The sequence below is a fragment of the Pteropus alecto genome, unplaced genomic scaffold (assembly GCF_000325575.1).
Source record: "Pteropus alecto unplaced genomic scaffold, ASM32557v1 scaffold237, whole genome shotgun sequence".
Lineage (NCBI taxonomy): Eukaryota > Metazoa > Chordata > Mammalia > Chiroptera > Pteropodidae > Pteropus > Pteropus alecto.
In genome coordinates, this window is record NW_006440624.1 from 2063691 (window position 1) to 2082909 (window position 19219).

At 31.9% G+C, this 19219-nt stretch overlaps 1 protein-coding gene across 5 annotated transcripts in view; it reads right to left on the reverse strand.

The window, feature by feature from the left end:
• ANKRD17 (ankyrin repeat domain 17) overlaps positions 1-19219 on the reverse strand; it is a 139830-nt gene that overhangs the window by 99910 nt on the left and 20701 nt on the right. Inside the window, exon 1 of one of the 5 annotated variants that reach the window (XM_006917299.3) lies at positions 8638-8779. The exons of the other annotated variants lie outside the window; for them this stretch is intronic. Within the exon in view, the coding sequence (XP_006917361.1) occupies positions 8638-8691 (54 nt within the window). The 5' untranslated portion in view covers positions 8692-8779. Of the gene's footprint in view, positions 1-8637; positions 8780-19219 lie in introns of those variants that run through there. 5 annotated transcript variants of the gene reach the window in all.

A 19219-nucleotide genomic window follows, 5' to 3' on the forward strand; every position in this document is an offset into this window, starting at 1 on the left:
GGACTTTGAAGAGTGAATATATCGTGAAGAGGGTAGCAGGCAGACTAAGTAAAAAGTAACAGGTTATTAGAATATAACATAAAAGTAAGTGGTACAAACTAAATATGGTAAAGATATTGGATGGGTAGAAGGAAGTCATATAATGGGTCAGGGGCAAAACTGATCTTGGATTTGGTTCTTAAATGAGAAATAACACTGTAAACAGACTATAAACCTTTGCAATATATGGAAGATACACATCATCTCGAAGTTATTAAAGCCACTACCTTAAGAAATCTAATTATAGACTTTGATATCTACAAGGAATCTTAGAGAAACTATATGGTACAACTTAACTTTAGAGATTAAGAAAAGCCAAAAATAAAATTTCAAATAACATATAAAGATTATAAGTCTTAAAATGCCAATCTATTCATCACCTTGGTTGATTTTATTAACGTGAATGACTTTTAGTTCTTCCTCACTGCATGTATACACCTAAAGAAAGCTAAGAGTTCAAAGAACAGTCCAAAAGGAAAAGGTGATTCCTTCACTGTACAAGAATACCTCAAATTAAAATGAAAAACAACCTTTTACTGTGTTCAACATACAATGCTAAGTCACTGAAGACATCAAGAAGAATAAAACTATTCGCAGAAAATTATACTACAACTCTATAAGCTCGACAATGAAAAAGGAAACCTATTAAACTTAGAAATACTTAAAAATCAATGTGAACATAATTCAGCATTCTCATTTACCTATCACTTTATAAAATATAAATTCTTTATAATTCATAAAATATAAAATGATGATCCACTTGCCAAGATTTTTTTAAATGGCATATGTAAGGCTAAATCTTAACATTTTAGTTCTTTAAATGGATACAATTTATAGAAAAGAAACCTTTTTATCTGGTGTTATTTCCATTTACTTTTACTTTATTTCATAGAGAGCAACGGGAAAGAGAAACTCAAAAAAAAATATTTTGAGAAGACGAAATATTGTACAAATGTGACAAAATATTAAAAAGGAAAATTTTCCAATATGTGTAAACACAAACACCAGCACATTTTTGAACTAGTACTTCCTTATGAAATACAAAAATTTAGAAACTGCTTTTCTCAAACTTGCTTAAACATTTCACACAAATGTATGCCAGTCTTTGTTATGATGACAGGGTATAAGTTACAAATGCAGAACATGTGACAAGAACTGGGGAAGTGGCAACTAGACAAATTCAAGGTTAGAACTAGCTAAGGATAAACACTAGTTAGATGAATGAGGGAGTCAACAAATGAGGTCATGTGAAAGCAAGGAGCTAGGCTGGCCACAATTATCCAAACATCACGTAAAAGATCAGAATCTAGACAATCTACAGCAGAAAAAAAGAAATCAAAATGAATGGGGCAGTTAGGTATCAAAAGTCAGAGAAAGAGGCTAAATAATTAAAGGTCAGAGAGATTATACAAGGAATTCAGACAGCAGAGAACATCAACAAGCATTTTAACACTAGCTCAACAGTTTCCCCACCTCAATAGATGCTTAAAATTTGGAAGTGGGAAGGGTTAACATTTAAAAAATAGAAAGACAGAGAAGTGCATACGTTACTGGCATTTCTCTTTTCCTATAGGGACACATGATTTTGAGGCCAAATGCCAAATTAAATTGTGGCAAAAATATAGTACAAATAAATACATGTTTCTATAAATACAAGAGTAAGGTATAGAGCAGATTTTAAATGACTCGATTTTGCTACTATGCAAAGGAACTGAAACAGTTTATTCTCTGGATAACCAAGATATACATTATCAGAATCTTATTTTTCATTTTCATAAACAATATAAAAGAGAACTAGTCTGAGAAAAAGCTCTTGACTAGATAAAAGCTAGCAAGTACCTGTGATAGGATATTAAAAAGATGCAATATTCAAATTCCTAGTTTTTCCCCCTTCCAAAACTTGCTATACTGTAGTTGGAGGATAGATCATGGGGATCCCTAGACTCTTATAGAGGATCTATGAAGTCAAAACTATTTTTACAATATTAATACTATTTGCCTGTTTCACTGTGTTGACATTTGCACTGATGATACAAAAGTAATGGTGAGCAAAACTTTTGTGTGACAAAATGGGAAACATTTCTACTGCATATCTTAGTACACAGTTGTCTCAACAAAAACACTTGTCAAACTAGAAGCTTTTCTTTATGCAACATCATTTTTACTATGGATAAAATACAGTTTATTCAGACTTATTTGGCAGACATTTTCTTGAAAATGAATGAAGTGAACCTGCCATTTCAAGGAAACAACTCACTTTCTTTGACATCAGTAGTAAAATTCCAAGTTTTCAAGCAAAAATTAAAATTTTTGCAAACATATCTGACTTTATGAAAGTGACAGTTTCCCATTTTTTGACTTTTCTAACAAGATCAGTGGTGATACTAGCAAATGTAACTTAAAGAAAATACTATATAATGAAATGTAGCAGTATTGAGAAATAAGTAAACCAGTATTTTCCAAATGACCAATGCATGTCATGTTTTAACAAAATTATGCATGGGCATAAGATCTATTCAGAATGGGCAATAAGCCAGTGGATTTTAATCTAACGAAGTTCAGAAAACTCACTGATAATGTTTCAGACTCTACATTATAACTAAGCTCTAAGAAACTACCAATTGTGTAGTTTTAGAAGTATCAAAGAATATCCACAAATTTGTTAAAGGGTTATTAAACTATTCTTCTCTTTTGTATCTTCATAGAAGTGTGAGACCAGATTTTCTTCTTAGACTCCTCCAAATTAATGTACTGCAAAAGACTAAATATAAAAGAAGATATTTGAGTCTAGTTTTCTATTAAAACCAGACTTCAAAGATATTTGGAAAACAATGCCATTCTTCTCAGGTTTTTTCATTTGGAAAAGTTATTTTTTATAAAAGTATGTTAATGTGTAATGGGTTTAAATATTTTTAAATGAATATGTAAATGTTTTTTAAATTTCTTAATTTTAATTTCCAATATGATTACTGATAGATGTAACTCTCATAAACAAAGTCTCGAGTCTTCAATGTTTTTAAGAATGTAAAAGAGTCCTGAAACCAAAATATTTGAGAACTGCTACTCTAATCATCTCTGAGGTTAAAATTTTCTTGGTCTGTCAAATGGGGTGTGATACTTATTAGCATAAAATAGTATATGATTATCATCACTTTTAAAAAAGCCCAGTTAAATGTTAACGTGCTAAGTGCTGCACTAAATGTTTACACAGATTATCTCATTCATTTCTTACATTCTAAAAAATGAATACCTATCTCTTCAGTCATTTAGATTAAAAAAACAATGCTTCTGAAGCACTTGACACACTCCCTCTGTATAACATAAATTTTCAATAAACAGTAACTAATGTGCTGAATTACTACTGCCACCATAAAACTATGTGGGCATCCTATGTACAATAAATAGCTATAGATAGCCAACTAGTTAGAAGCCTGATTCCATATCCAAGACCAAATTATTAATGGCAAATATAACCACTCATTAAATCAAAAGTTATCTTACAAACATTTAATACTTATGAACATTCCCTGATGGGCCTTTGTCTTGGCAAATCTGAAACCTATATACTAAACCAAACCAGTGGTTAAGCAGGATTTTGATGCTCACCAACTTTGTAGTGATTAAGACACTTCACATTAGAATAAGTTCATCAGTCAAGTGTCAGAACAAAGGCCCCTAACAATTCAGAACCAGGAAAAGTACCACTGTTGTTGCATGTATATGTAGATAATACCTGATCTAGACCCTTCCTAATTCCTGCTCTACAGCATGCATTAACCAATGGACTATGATGAAGTAACGTCAAACTAGTGACATTATCTTTTTGAAAGTTATCTGGAGCTGTCATACTTCACTAAAATATCAGTCTTCTTTACAGGGATTATTAACTAACATAAGTGTGTTTTTCAGACTCGGGCATCCCTCCTTAGTGTGTGAAAGTAATGTCGCAACTTCTGCCCCTCCCTTCAAGATAAACTCCACTTTCAAATAAGAGTGTGTATTCATAATGCATAATATAGCAGTAGCATGAACGTATGTATGCAGAATATATGTAAGTATGTATGTGTACTGTATGTATGTATACATATACATATGTACATAAACAGAATATATTGATTTAAATGGTAAGAGAAAAATCTTTAAAGATAAAAAGATGAAAATGAGATCCAGGAAACACTCTAGATAGCCCAACATTCATAAATCTGCATAACAATTACATAGATAAGAATTTTTTAAAAAGGTAAACTAAAGGTGCTTAAACATAATTATTTTCTTACTGAAAAATTCAGAATGCTGAAACTATCCAGAAAAACAAATAAAGTAAAATACCCGTATTCAAATGCATATCTGTATACATCCTAAATTCAAGAATATTTAATTACCAATGACAGACATTTTGTCTTCTGAACATTTTTAGACCTTTGTGAAGCAAAATTAGGGGGACTAATCTCATTGAATATCAAGTGCCTAGCACATTGAAGGTGCTCAATAAGTACTGAAGTGAAACTATTAAGATTTGCCCAACATGTCTAATCTTTCCAAAACCTCTTAATAAATTGAAAATGCTACATATATCAGTTTAAATATATCAGCTAAACTTCTCTGTCTCTAGATGAACTTACATACTTATGTCCTAAGAGGTACTCCAACTTTTCCTAGGGAAAAATGGTTTTACTAAATATAGGACTTTTACTTTATATATCCACAGAAGACTTACTGATATAATATATAAATGGTGTCTATTTCATAAGCAAATGTATTTTATAGAATAAAAAGAAATACAGCAAGTACCTGTCAAAACAGCCTACTTCATGGAGATTTTATAACATTACTAAAAATAATTTTATATCATCACTAAAAATAACAGCAAGTGACTTTCTCTTGTGAACTAGAATGACCTATTTATCATTAGCCCTTAATATTGACTAATCAAAAAGAAACAATAACTTTCCTATAACTCTTTCAATCTTAATTTTTTAAAAAAACCTCTGGTGTCAAGACACAGAGCAAGACATGCTTCATAATAAACCTACCTACTATGTTTACATCTGACTCTTAATTTAGTTCCACCATAAAAAAAATTCAACCAAACCCTCCACCCACTTTATCTCTAAAAAACAACTATAATGATTTGGGGCTTTCATCTTATATATTACAACCTGTAAAATCAAGTACAAATGAAGTCAGAAACCCTGACAAAGGAACAAGAAGATTGGCCATATGAGTCGTTACTGATACTTTTTAAAGCAAAAGTATATCAAATACTTTACCCTGAACAAAGTATTCTGAATTGAGAGAAATATTTGTGAAAATTCCTACAGTTCTTACAGAAAACTACTAAACCCAGTTCAACTGAAAATAAAACTATAATATATAATAATCACACTTCTGAAATGACCTCTCATATGTTTCATGTATTTCTACGAAAAGCTTATACATAAACCTCAAGTTTATATATATACACAGCACTTGGTCACACAAATTTGGAATACACAAAAAAAAAGTTTGGAGGACTTTTTCTTCTTATTGATCTAACACCCATTTATCACATATGACTTACAGAAAAAGCATCAAAATTCTAAAATTATAATCATGTGTCAGCAAAAATAACATAAGCAATATGATGTGTGTGTGCACGTGTGCACGCACGAGCACGCACACACACACACACACACACACGGAAGCTCCCAGCACTTTTCTAATATCTGTATTTGGCTATTTTCCTCAGTATGAGTTAAAGTGAGTGAAAGGAACAAAAACATTTTGACGACTTTGATATGGAGAAGGAAATTACTAACTGGATTACTTGGATAATTTAAATAACCAAGTTTATCTACTTACCCAATTACCTTGGATAGCTGAGAAGCATGCTTAAATCAGCCGGAAACCAGTTTTATAAGTTTTAGAGACTTACAATATTTTACTTAAGATTTTGAAGATCATCTAAAAATTCTAATTAAATAGCGTGGGCATATACAATAAAAAATCGCCACAAACTAGGGGTCCTCAACCTCCAGGCCACAGAAGAGTCCATGGCCTGTTAGGAACCTGGCCACACAGCAGGTGAGTGGCAGGCCAGCAGCAAAGCTTCATCTGTATTTGCAGCTGCTCCTCAGCACTAATATCGCCGCCTCAGCTCCACCTCAGATCATCAGGCTTTAGACTCTCATAGGAGCATTGGTCTCTGGTGCCAAAAAGGCTGGGGACTGCTGCCATAAACCATAGCATTATAAGAACTAATCTGCATTATATTCATTGACGATTCTGATTTAAATTTTCTTTCTACTAAGATTGAAATAAAAGCACCTTTTAAAATTTCAAAGAACTAAATTACATTGGAAGACAGAAAAAAATAGGTGTCCAACGTTTAATGTAAATAAGCAGAAATCTACATAAAATTCCAGATGTTCAATAAAGTGGCAAAAATAAAAATTATAGTAACAAACTTAAAATAGCTCAATATTAGCTATGATAAAATTTTCACTGGTATAAAGATGAACTTCATTGTTCATTACAGGACATTTCTACAAGGAGTTAACCCTTTAAAAAAACAAAAATTTTCTGGAAAGCTCGTTACATAATGTGTGTCTTTTCACTTGCAGTATGAGGTACTTTAGAAAATGATACATTTAGCTTTCGAAAGTTAGCCAAGTTTATCCTCCGAAAACTGATTTTTAGCATTAGGTCATTATGAATACATATAATTTTGGGAATAAAAATATATTTTGTTACTACTTGGAAAAATTTTACATCCGGTCTGAAAATTATAGACAAATACTCAGTTAAATCGAATAATATTAAATAAGGAAAAAACCACTCACTTAATATGATTTAATGCAACAGGTACAGAGGATCCAAATTAAGAAAGATCAAAAATTAGAACAAACAATTAAAATTACAAGTTATTTTAATAACTAGTAATAATGAACAAATTAGGTGATGTAAAATCTCAACATATTAAACAATTTTAGTGGGACAATTTTAGAAAGACAATTTTTAAGATATCATTAGAGAAACCTATATTTAAGGCACAAGACTATGTTGAAGTAGGTTCTTCCAGAAAATAAGACTTCTAAAATCTGTTATATACGAAAATTTTAAATGGCTAAAAAAATTGTTAAATAGATCTACTGAAACCTATTAAATGCATTTCTTTAAAATCCAAAGTAAAATTTTTAAAAAGCAAATTAAAATGTACCACTAGAACTTTCTAAACTTGTTTAAACTCAACTTCTAAAAAGTCATGAGACTACTCATTTACTGAAGTTCCTTGATGAAAGTGAGTTATCACTATTTTTAAGTAGATAATTCATCACATCATTTTTAAGGAAACTCACCAATAGTATCAAAGTAAAAAAATAAGTAAATAAATGAAAAGGAAAAAATGGAAATTAACCAGAGGATTCAACTCAGAACAGTAAACTCTTAGAAGAGGGGGAAGGTGATGGCAGGTGTCTGCAAGAAGCTAGATAATACAATGGAATCAGTTTTCATTCTGCAGAACCATGAGACTTGCTGCAATGTCAGCTCCAAGCACACACTGAGGGACTCCAGAAAATGCTCATTGATCATGCAGCACTTTATAATGCGCATAGGCTTTTTTATCCTGCTAACCCCGCCTAGCTTCCTTTAACAGCTTATTCTCTCAAGCTCTCTCCCCCTAATCAAATCTCTTCCTGAAGAAAGGGAAATATTTAATAAATTATATTAACAGTCTGGGTATTAGGAATACCACTCACCATTATGAAATCTCTTTATCTGAATTAGTCTTTTCTTGATGGGGGAGGAACCCTACAAACCATATATAAAAAAATGGGTTTTAAATATCTATACCTATAAACATAAATGTTTGATAGTATACTACATGCAAGGCCAAATCCAAATTATAGTTTCGCTTTGACATGTATTTCCTTGAACTGATTTATGTATTCAAATATTCTTATAAAACTGATACAACCAAGAAAAAAAGAAACTATAACTTAAATTTCTCATGACTCAGATATTTATTTTAAGCTCTGAAGCATTACTGCCTTAAATTTTAGGGTCCTTTGATTTTTTATTTCATAATGTATTTTCTAATAATCAAAGTCACATGAAAATCTAAAACCAGAATGTACCAACTAAATTAAGCAATTAGATAGACATATATGCTTCATTTCACCAAAATTAAAAGAACCAGCTGTTTTTAATAGTTAACTGCAAGCAGAGCTTGAGGCTTAGATATGTAAATGAATTCTAAGACACAAGATACTAAAAGCTGCTTTGCAGACCCCACCTTCTAATGAGTTAATCTAAAGGTCACCACCAGCACAAGGCTTTTTATTAAGTCCGAGGCCCTTTCTTATTTTTTTTTACTTCCTATCAAACATATATCTACAATTTACAATACATGAAGTTTAAAGAAAATAATTCTAGATTTGTTTAGTAATCATGTGAACCAAACTGGCACATTCTCACACGGAATAAGGTCTGACCGTATCTTGCTTTTATGCTCTCCCTCTTTGCTTTCTCCTCTAATCTATTCATCTGTAAAATAATTCCATCAGATAAGATTTGTTTAGAATTCAACTTTCATTTTATTTACAAACCTAGCCCTACCTCAAGAATGTCTTCTAGAACATATGCTTCCATTTCAGCCGCTGTCTCCACCATGTTTTATCAAACTGCCATGTTTCTTACTGCACTATGATTAGATCATTGCCAGCAGGAACACTCCTCTGTGTCAGCAAGGGAACAGGAAATGGAATGTTCTATTACATGCCTAAAGCAGCTTAGCTGTTCACTAGCCAGGCATCTACCAAAAGAGCAGGGGGTGACTCACTGTGTATTTTTTAAAGATACAGAAGCTATATTCCAAAGCAAAGTTCTGTCAATTAATTTCATTAGATAAAAGTCTTATTTTACCATTTCAAATCTTAAAATCCTAAAATTTCAAAAAGGAAATAGTTATATATATATATAACATATATACACACACATTATATATATTTAAAGCTATTTAACACGTTAGGTTTCCTGGATGAACAAAAAGAGGCTGAAGTGGGTTATGTAGCAATTTGACCATAGTAAAGCCTTCTAGTGAGGTTAATGGTTGTATTAAATACACAAAGGAAGCGGCAAGGTAATACCAAATTATGAATTTGCTACATCAGGCGAATGCATTATGTAACATATATATTATAGATGTTAAGAGTGTCAAAAATAATAATCTTAATGTAGATTTTTTTAAATGGTAACCTGGTTTTCTATAAACTAATCTGTTTGGAAATATCTTAGAAAGTGAGATTAACGATCACCTGATTTACAATTACAGAAGCAAGTCATAGCACATGGTTATATTCATTTTCTAGGAATGCCTTTAACTTAATTTACTAACTAAAGAAATGGCCTTCTCCCTCCCGCACCCATTATAAATATTATGAGATACTAAAATATTTCAGATAACTGAAATTCAGAAACACCACTTGGATCATTAAACAGTAAATAAAATGGGTGACTGGCAGTACAGTGAGTTTATATATTTATTATGGTAATTGCTCAGGTTAGTAAAATCTGTTATTTTGTCAAATTTCTTTCCTATGTAATCTGTAATATGAAAAAATGCAGTGGGAAAGGAACAATGTTCTATGTTCTGCGGCATAAATAACCCAGCACTTGTAGGAATGCCATACAAACTGAATTTGAAGGATCCTTGAATGTGCAGATTATACAATCTAATTACAATTCTAGAGTGAAGAGTTCTTCTAGTCTAAATTTTCATAACAAAAGAAAATGAATATTTAAAAGAAAAAAATTAGAGGAAGAAGTTATTATTAATACACATGACCAAATCTACTAAAAAAGAGGCGATACAAATGACACTGCTAGTAATGTCTCCCCAAAGTGATGCCAGGTTTTAGTGGAAAGAAATTCTGTAGTTCTCTTGGGCCTGTTATTAATCTATAAAATGGGTTACTTCATTCAACATGGATTATCTACTAGATATCAGGAACTATTCTAGGTACAGTCAAGACAGATAATATTTCTTAACAGGTCTGTTTGAAGATTAAATGAGATAAATTATCTACTACTCAGTTTCTGATAATTAGGAGGCAATGTATGAGGGTTTTTTTTTTTTTAATAAACATGTTACTTAACCCTCACAATAACGCTGCTAAGGGATAGTAACTTAAAATAACATTAATAATTACATTGTGCATATTAAATACCACATGCATTTTAAGTGCTTTGTATATATTAGTTCATTTAATTCTTACAATAAATGCTTAAAAAAAGGTACTATTATCGCCATTCTACATACGTGGAAACTGAGGCACAGATAGGTTAAGCAACTTGCCCAACTTATGCCCAATTGAGCTAATTAAATTGAGAAGCTAAAACTGAAATGCAGGCAGTTGGCTCCAGTCTATCCTCTGAACCAACTACTATACTTTCTCCAAGTGATATTATCCTTATTTTACAGATGAGGAAATCAAGTCTCAGTGCATAGTTATATAGCATTGGGATTCAAACCCTGAACAGTCTGACTGCAAAGGCTGTGTGAAATTAATGGAAAACAAAGCCTGGCATTTGGAGGCTTCTCAAAAAAAAAAACCAATTTCCATTGTGAAGACCGAGTTTTAAAAGAATTAGCAAACTGGCTTTTACTATTTCTTGCCTTCCAGGTCAATTCTTTCCATGCTTCAAATAAACTGCTCATCCTTAAACTAAAAGAAGTCATCAAAAAAGTTTCTCTTTCTCAGACATTCCTCTAACATAAACAAGCCAAAAACAGGTTTGAGTTCAAAGAACTCTCAGGCTGGAGCACTCTTATTTCCCATAAGCCAAGAACAGGCTTTCCAACTTCAGTTGACAAGAAATTCAGCCCCCTAAGGCACAAGTCAACCAAACAACTCACTGTCTCCTTCTCTTCTATTCTAGGATTATTTGGGTTCTTCTCTTACGTTTTCTGACATTTACTGTTAAGATTTTACCAATAAATGTGATTATGGATGCTTATATACTATTTATCATCTCTTCTTACAGAGCAGAAGGTTGATGAAAGTAGGCAACACTTTGCTCACCGATGCACAGCCAGGGCGAGCACAGTTTCTGGCACAGGGCAGGCACTTAAGTATTTATTTGTAGATTAAACAAATGCATGAATAAAGGAATCGTTCGATATCCAGCAATGCATCCTAATTCCTTTTAAATTACTGCTACTACTAGGAGTAATTTCTGGTGACAAAAACATTTGTTCTGTGACTATTTTCTTTAGGTTACTAAAATATTAGAAATGGTCAATATAAACTAAATCTATATTTCATAATTTCTATAATTCGTTATTATAGCAAAGTAATCATTTCTTCAATTTTATTTCCTGGTCCTTTTTGTTAATATAATAATCTATGCCACAGCATAGGATACTCTGGTAAAAAGGATATGAAAACAGATTTATATACATCTGCCTTATGCTCCTACATTTTTAAAATGTGTCATTTTCCTTCTATTTCGACCTCATTTTGTAGGCAGAAAAACTCTTTTGCCATTTGCCGAAAATGGATTTCGATAAGATCTTTCATTTATTCCAATGGCAAAGCATTCATGAGAAAATAGTAAATATTAACATTCATGTAAATAAAAACCAGTAACATAAAAATAATTTGAATCATAAAAAAAATATTTAGTAAAATAAGAAGATTCAAATGTCTAAAGTAAAGAGAAAAAAGCCTCTAATAAAAAAAAGGGAAGAAAGGACAGAAGTTTAATAAATACCAATAATGGATGAAGGTATCTTCTAAAATTTACGATTTTATTTAGGACCAGAACTGAGTTTTTTGAACAAGGAACAAGAAAATCAAACACACACACACACACACACACACACACACACACAATATGTGTTGACAAGCAAGAACTCTATTCTGTATGATTTAACATTTGTTGATGTTCCCCCACATAAATTCTTTTTAATCAAAAATTCCTTGTAAAGCAGTTCTGTTCCCATCAAATATTTTTTTTCAATTTAGAGAAGGGCAAGACTTTTCAAAATCCACATTTTCAAACAAAACAAGGACAACTGGTGCTAGGACAAATGTAATAATTTCACCTACCTACATAAAAACAAACTTCTAGAAAAAAAAATCTAAACAAACTTCATCCCTCAAACAAAAAGTATGATATGCAGTCATTACTTTATAATACACCCGTTTTCCTTTTTCACTCTGTAAATTATATTTCAGAAGTATGAAACCCAAGTGTGAAAGAGCCTGATCCAAGCACAAATGATACAGGTATTAAAGAGTTTAATACAATTTAAATTAAAAGGCTAATAAAATCTGGTCAAATTTCTGAAAGCTGGTACATTATTAAAACACTATCCCCATGATTTTACCCTTTATTTCTCCTAAACCAATCATGCTATATACGACTGAGGCCTTTAAATACGTGTCTAATGTAGCATAGTAATATCCTTTTCATTACCTCCAGAGTTTATTAACTATGGTTTTTATCTATAAAGTAACACATGTACACAGAAAAATTCACATACATAAGAGAATACAGGGAAAAGTAAACCTACCTCTCACGACTCCTAAAAGGCACTAGTTAGTATATTCTTCCAGAAATAACCTCCATATATGAAGCATATTATGCATATGTTCTGCATCCCCAGTTTTAAAATTTAAGTCTCTGTGATAATTGTTTCAGATTAGCACATGTATATATATCTCTTTGATTTTGATAGCTACTCAAATTTTCTCTGGAGAACTATACTACAACTTATATAAGCAGTGCCCTTATTGATGGGCACTTGTGTTGTTTCTAACGTTTCATAATGCTGCAATGAACAGGCCCAATGAAAGGGCATATATACTCTGCACATGCCTCAATATATCTGTAGGGTAAATTTCTTGATAGGTATATGTATTTAAAATTTTATCTCACCAAACTGACCTCTAAACAAGTTGAACTAATTTATACTCTAACAGTGAAGGAGAGAGACTGTGTACTTCCCTAGAAATATTAAGTGTTAATGATACAAGTCTATTAAAAACCCCAGATCGGAAAGCAGAATATAGTTTTAAAATACGTATCTATATCTATTTTTAGTTCCTTATCATTTCTACTTTTTAAGAAATCTCAAATGAAAGTTACACTTCCTCTCATCTAACTTTTGCCCCTTACCAAAATCACATAAATACATTCCCTGACAGATTTAGAACTTCAATTATTTACCAAAAAAAAAAGAAAAAAAAGGGGGGGGGACACAATGCAGATTCTATGTACATGTATGTAGTTGGAGAAGAGAGAAGAATGGGGAGTCAAATGATTTGTCCTTTAAAAAATAATCTACTTCCACTAAAATACAAATTCCATCTAGGTTTAAAGGTTTTTTTTCAATTTAGAAGTAAATCGTAAAGTATCTGCCAGAATTTAGTACTATAAAGAGCTAGAATTAAAATACTGTATTGCTGGATGTATTTACTTACCTTACATTTATTTCAAACTATTCATTTTCAAAACATAAAATTCTAAAGTAATACTTTCATCATTATTTAAAAAAATGTATACTAAGAAGATACTTCCACACATAAGTTTTTACTAACACAATGATTTGTAAACAGTTTTTATTTCAGTTTCTTGACATGTATTCCAGGTCTAATTTTGATATTATTTAAAAATAAGAATGATTAAACTTTCACAAGAACTTTCAAAATAAATGTCAACAGGTGAAAATGCTACTTGATATGTGTAGGAATAACTGAAAGGCTTAGGTAACGAAAAATTAAGAACATGTAAAATTGTAACTTTATAAATGAAATAATGCAAAGGCCATCAGTACTATATTCCAAATGTGAGAAAAGGTATAAATTATTTTATAATAATTTAATTGCCTAAATAATTTTTTTCTCAAGATTAATACTATTAAAAGCTCTAGGTAACTTTTTTTGAAAGATCATCATTAGCATTTTTGATCATTCGTTTATATGAATATTTACTGAGTATTTACTAGGTGACAGGCTTTATATACTACAATAAAGAATGGCAAATAAACTTAGTCCATCCCCAAGAGTCTATAATCTAGAAAAACTTGATCCTGATTCTTGACAAAGTTTAACAACAAAATCTTCAATAATTTTTCCCTCTTTTCTGATTTGTAGACGACCTTCATTTTTCTAAAATTAGTAAATAAAACCTAAAAGTCCACTTAAAACAGTACAAAAATATTATTAAATTTAAACAAAATATTTCATCCAGATGTGTCCTAGTACAAAATGAAATACAAGCATGGTCTTGTCCAAATATAAGTAACATACTAAGCAAAATAAAAAACAAAGCAGCTTCTTTCGACATCTCCAATAATAGTTGTGCCTGTTGGATACTTGCATTTGTTGTCTCTACTCATGAATTCATTCTTTTTCCAGTATTTCATAATAGGTTCTATGTATACAAAATTGATAAAATATTTATTGTTTTTAGTTCGCATTCACCCTCAAATCTGCCTACATTGTACATTTTCAATTAAAAATAAAAACGAGTATATATATTATAGAAATTACTTATTTCAATACATTTGGTTTTGCTTTAAGTAGATTAAATCTATTGATAGCACAGTACTACTCTCCATTTGGTCAGCAACACATTATCTCTCTTCTGCTAAAAAAAAACAGCAAGTATCTACAAACAAAAAGAAAATATACTACACACACCCACAGCCTCCTACCCCACCACACACACTACACACGCACAGTGGTGGGAGTAGAGGAACTGGAAATAAAAATACAAAGTACAAAATCAGACTTAAGTCCAAAGCCAATTTTTTAGAGTTATCAATTTCCAGCAGTCTTCTGATGGACACTATCCTATACTGGGATACTAAAGAAACAGCTCCAGGTAACTCACTTAAGATCGTATCAAAGGCATGGAGTATAATTAGGATGTAAAAATTACTCAAGTAACCTTGGATTCCAAATGCTGTCACTGGCTCTCCTCCTCTGGTTCCTTGATGGTCTGGAGTCACTGGCAACAAGCTCCAAATAGTCTGGTCTTTGATGATGCCTGCTATCACTCTGCTATTTCTAGTCTAATCTATTTATAACAAATCTTGAATGGTTTGCCAGTAAGTAATTATTCCTAGTACCAAAAGACTACTCTTTCAGACTCATAATTCCATCTCCTAAGAAATGTATTACATTAAGTGGTCTCTATCCACCAAGGGTTAGGCCAAAAATTGTAAATGAACACCATACCCTTTTCCACTAACATAATCCTGACCAGATACAGGATCTTTAGGCGCATATAAAAAATCTCAAAGCGTAACTGTGACATCCCCAAATTCCCAAGGTAAATATACAGACAGGATTCTAACACTCGTGTGTGTGTGTGTGTGTGTGTGTGTGTGTGTGTGTGTGTGTTTCATTCACTGTAACTGTGAAATACTTCTTTGCTCATCATGAAGATATCTAACATGGCTATTTTAGAAGCAATGTTTCCACTACTTTCAACCTACCTCACAAATTTCAGATATTGTTTTACTATCAAATCTCCAACAAAACTTAAGAATATAAGAAAATAGAAGGCAGTATCTACCAACTTTTAAATATGTAACAGATTTCTCTCCAGTATGCTTTATGTAATCAAATTTAACCCATATTCATAATTTCAATTCCTCTATCACCAATTTCTTACCAGAGTCAAGTATTTTGAGAAAGCCTTCTAAATCAATTCGCACCCTCTTTAAAAACATTTATGTAATATCTCTCAGTGAAGGTAGTTAATATTGTTTAAAGAGTAGGCACTGAATAACTAATAGCTTACAAAATGTTTAAAAGCATAACTGAACTGCCCAACATCATTTTATACTTAGTTTTTGTTTTTGTATACTTGAGGAAACTATCTCCCTCTTATACAAATTCCAAGATTTCCTGAAAAATGCTCAGTTTTTAAAGTATTTCTCATAATTAAGTTATTTTAAGAGTATACATTTGTATAACTTGATTTTTAGCACTCCAGCTCACTTAGAAAACGATGTACAGTTTAAGCAGTTATTACAGATAGTGTACCTAGGTTTTAGAGGCTTTTGCAGTTTACGCCTTCAATATTTAGGTGTATAATATCTTAAGATTTTATATTTTTAAAAATCAAATCTGAAAAACATACCATTAGAAATCTGCTCCCCAAAAGATCATGTTTCTGATGCAACATTCCTAGAACGAAGCTTCCAAAAGACATTTTACCTACATGGAGCATAAACAGGATGTCGACCTGCCTTTAAGTTGAAGTGGGATCAAAATAAAATTCTTTCATTCAACAAATATTGTCTGGATAGGGTCGTAATATCAGCCTCATCTTTAGAAGGATAAAAAAGGTCGTTTCTATTTCCATTCTCTTTCTTCCAGTTCTGCTAGAAGACACATCCAGAGTCCAGTAGCTATCACTCTCCTTGATCACATGACTCCCTCCTCATGGATAACCCAGGCTTCCAATTCAGATCTTCAACACATCAGAGACAATGTCATCTTATTTAGCAGCAATGGCAGGAGGAAAGACTCAGAATTCTCCCATATATCCAAATTTTTAACAGTAAACTTTTAAAAACAAAATCATGGAAAAAATTCAGGAGCTGACATATAAAATCAGGAGTGTAATCAAGTCAAGAAATAATTATGCATTCTACATAATAGTCACACTTGTATTTTATACAACTTCCCAATTTCTGGAATTAACGCCTAGGTGTCCTCTCTTTCTACCTCGGATAGTTTCTAAAATCCATGGGGTCCTAAAATGTCACTTTAAATAAAAGTGTTACTACCTGACTAGGTGGATGCAACATATCTGTACGCTTTTTAATATTATAAATGTGGTGTATGCAAGTGGAATTTTTAAAAAATTCAAAGGCCACAAAGGCATTAGACAAGTATTAAGTCCTTTTTGCAATATGTTATTACGCTGTTAACAGCCTTCTAGTGTAGTTACCACCTTAACTTTAAAACCACTTTCATTGTTTCTGGATTCGCCAATTTTATATGCTATTGACTGTCCACTGAAGAAACAAGCATTGACCATTCCCTTGTTGCCCTCTATCTTCTAATTTTACAGATTATATTATTTTTATATTACAAAAGTTTATAATACATGCTACTCCATAACTATAATTAAGCCTAAATTTTACGTATTTTCTAGGCTGATTCTAAAAACTAAAAAATAAGTGCATATATAATATAATGTAATATAATTTTATGTCATTTAAACATTACTGGTCCATGTATTTCAGGCTGATAACACTTGAATTTTCTTCTAGCTTTGTTCAGTTCTTTTTGAAGGCCCAAGATTGCCCCTGTAGCTACCACTGTTTCCTCCCTTCCATACCATCCAACCATCATATCATCTATTTTATAGTTTTTATTGTACTACAGTATTTCAAATATCATCATATAAGGTACAGTTTTTCCAAGTGTAAAAAATGTACTTGTCCTCATGTGATAGTATGGTTGAGTACAGAATATTTAGGTACAAATCTGTTTTTCCACAAATGATGACGACACTACTCTACTGTCTTCAAGCATTCAGCAAGGCTTCTAAGCACTCAGTCATTTGGATTTTCCTTTTTCCATTCCCTCTCTCCAGCAGTAACTGGAGATTTTCTTTCTATCCTTAGAGTTCTGAAATTTTACCAGATGTGACCAGATGTAGATCTTTTTCCATTCATCCTGCTTGGTATTAGATGGGCTCTTTCAGTCTGAAATTCATTATCTTTCTCTAGCTCATGAACTTCGATTATTTTTTTCAATATTTTTTTCCTTCCCACTGCTTCTGTTCTCTACTTAACTCATATTTACAGAAGTGAAAACTTTGTCATGTATTTTCACACCTCTTTATTTTCTTTCAAATTTTCCAGATTTTTTTTAATTTCACATACACAGAGAGTTCCTCGTCTTTAGCTCCAAATTAGCAATTCTGTCTTCAATCATGCTAAATTGTTATTTAGCCCATCCATTCAACTTTTTCTTTATAATTTTCAAAATCTTTTCTGGTTTTCTACTCCTTTTTTTAGTGCAAATATAATCAACCAATCACTGCAACATGTTCTTACACCTCAAATGAAATACCATTACATTTTTTCTTTGAAGTTTTCTTTTGAATTATATATGAGAGCAGTTGTTTTATTCATCTTAATCCTCTTCCATCATGATTCTCCTCAAATGTCTGATTATCCCTGTTTACACTGGCAAATGAACAATTAGAGAATACAGGAAGCCAATGTAGGCACTCTCTGAGGTTGTTTGGGTTTGTTTTCCCAAATGGTTTGTCCTTTAAATGAGAGAGTAGTACTATTTATTTATTTTTTTAATTGCAATAACATATTATACCTGATATAGTCAAAACATTATCATTTCACTATAAATCCATATTAAAAATTATTAAGAAGATATTTGGGATTTTTTTTCTGATACTAAGTCTTTGAAATCTGGTGTGTATGGTGTACTTACAGAACAGCTCAACTCATGTTAAATTTTCATCAGAAATATTTGATATGTTATTAGAATTCATAAGCTACAATGATAAAAGGAAATTTATATACCCAAGTGGTTTCAAAACATACTTTAAAGTAGTACTATTTAAATAGGCAGGGCGTATGGATAAGCAGGCATCCCAGAAAAGTACCTGGACATAAAGTCAAGATCAATGGGAACCGCCAAAACAGCTTTTTTCTAGAATAGCATGCTTTAGGTGCCTCTCCTTCTCTCTCAGGTTCCAACATCTCAGTAGCTGTCCTACTAACTGTTGGTCTACTTTGTTAAGAGACAGGTTCAGAGACGTTATGACTGAGGGCAGGTGCCACTACCACCAGAGCTGTTTAAACTGGAGAAAGGGCAGGAAGAAGGCCCAGCTAACCCAGCACTTTGGAAAATAATTATTTTAAAAATTCTTGATTACACCCAATTGCCTACTACTATTCTTTGCGTTTGTTGATTCCAAGTTCAGAACCTTTCTGGTATTCCCCTAGGAAAACCTGAGCTTACCTCTGGTATCTTGGGTTCCAATTTCCTCTGAGATTTTGCTGTCAGTCCAATCCTATGAACTTTCTATCTTCTCAAAATTTCTGGTCCTCTGATGGTACCTGTAGTGGACTGTGAACTATAATTTTACTCCTCAACATGCTTTCTCCCCACCCCCTTTTTCTAGTAACATAATCCCT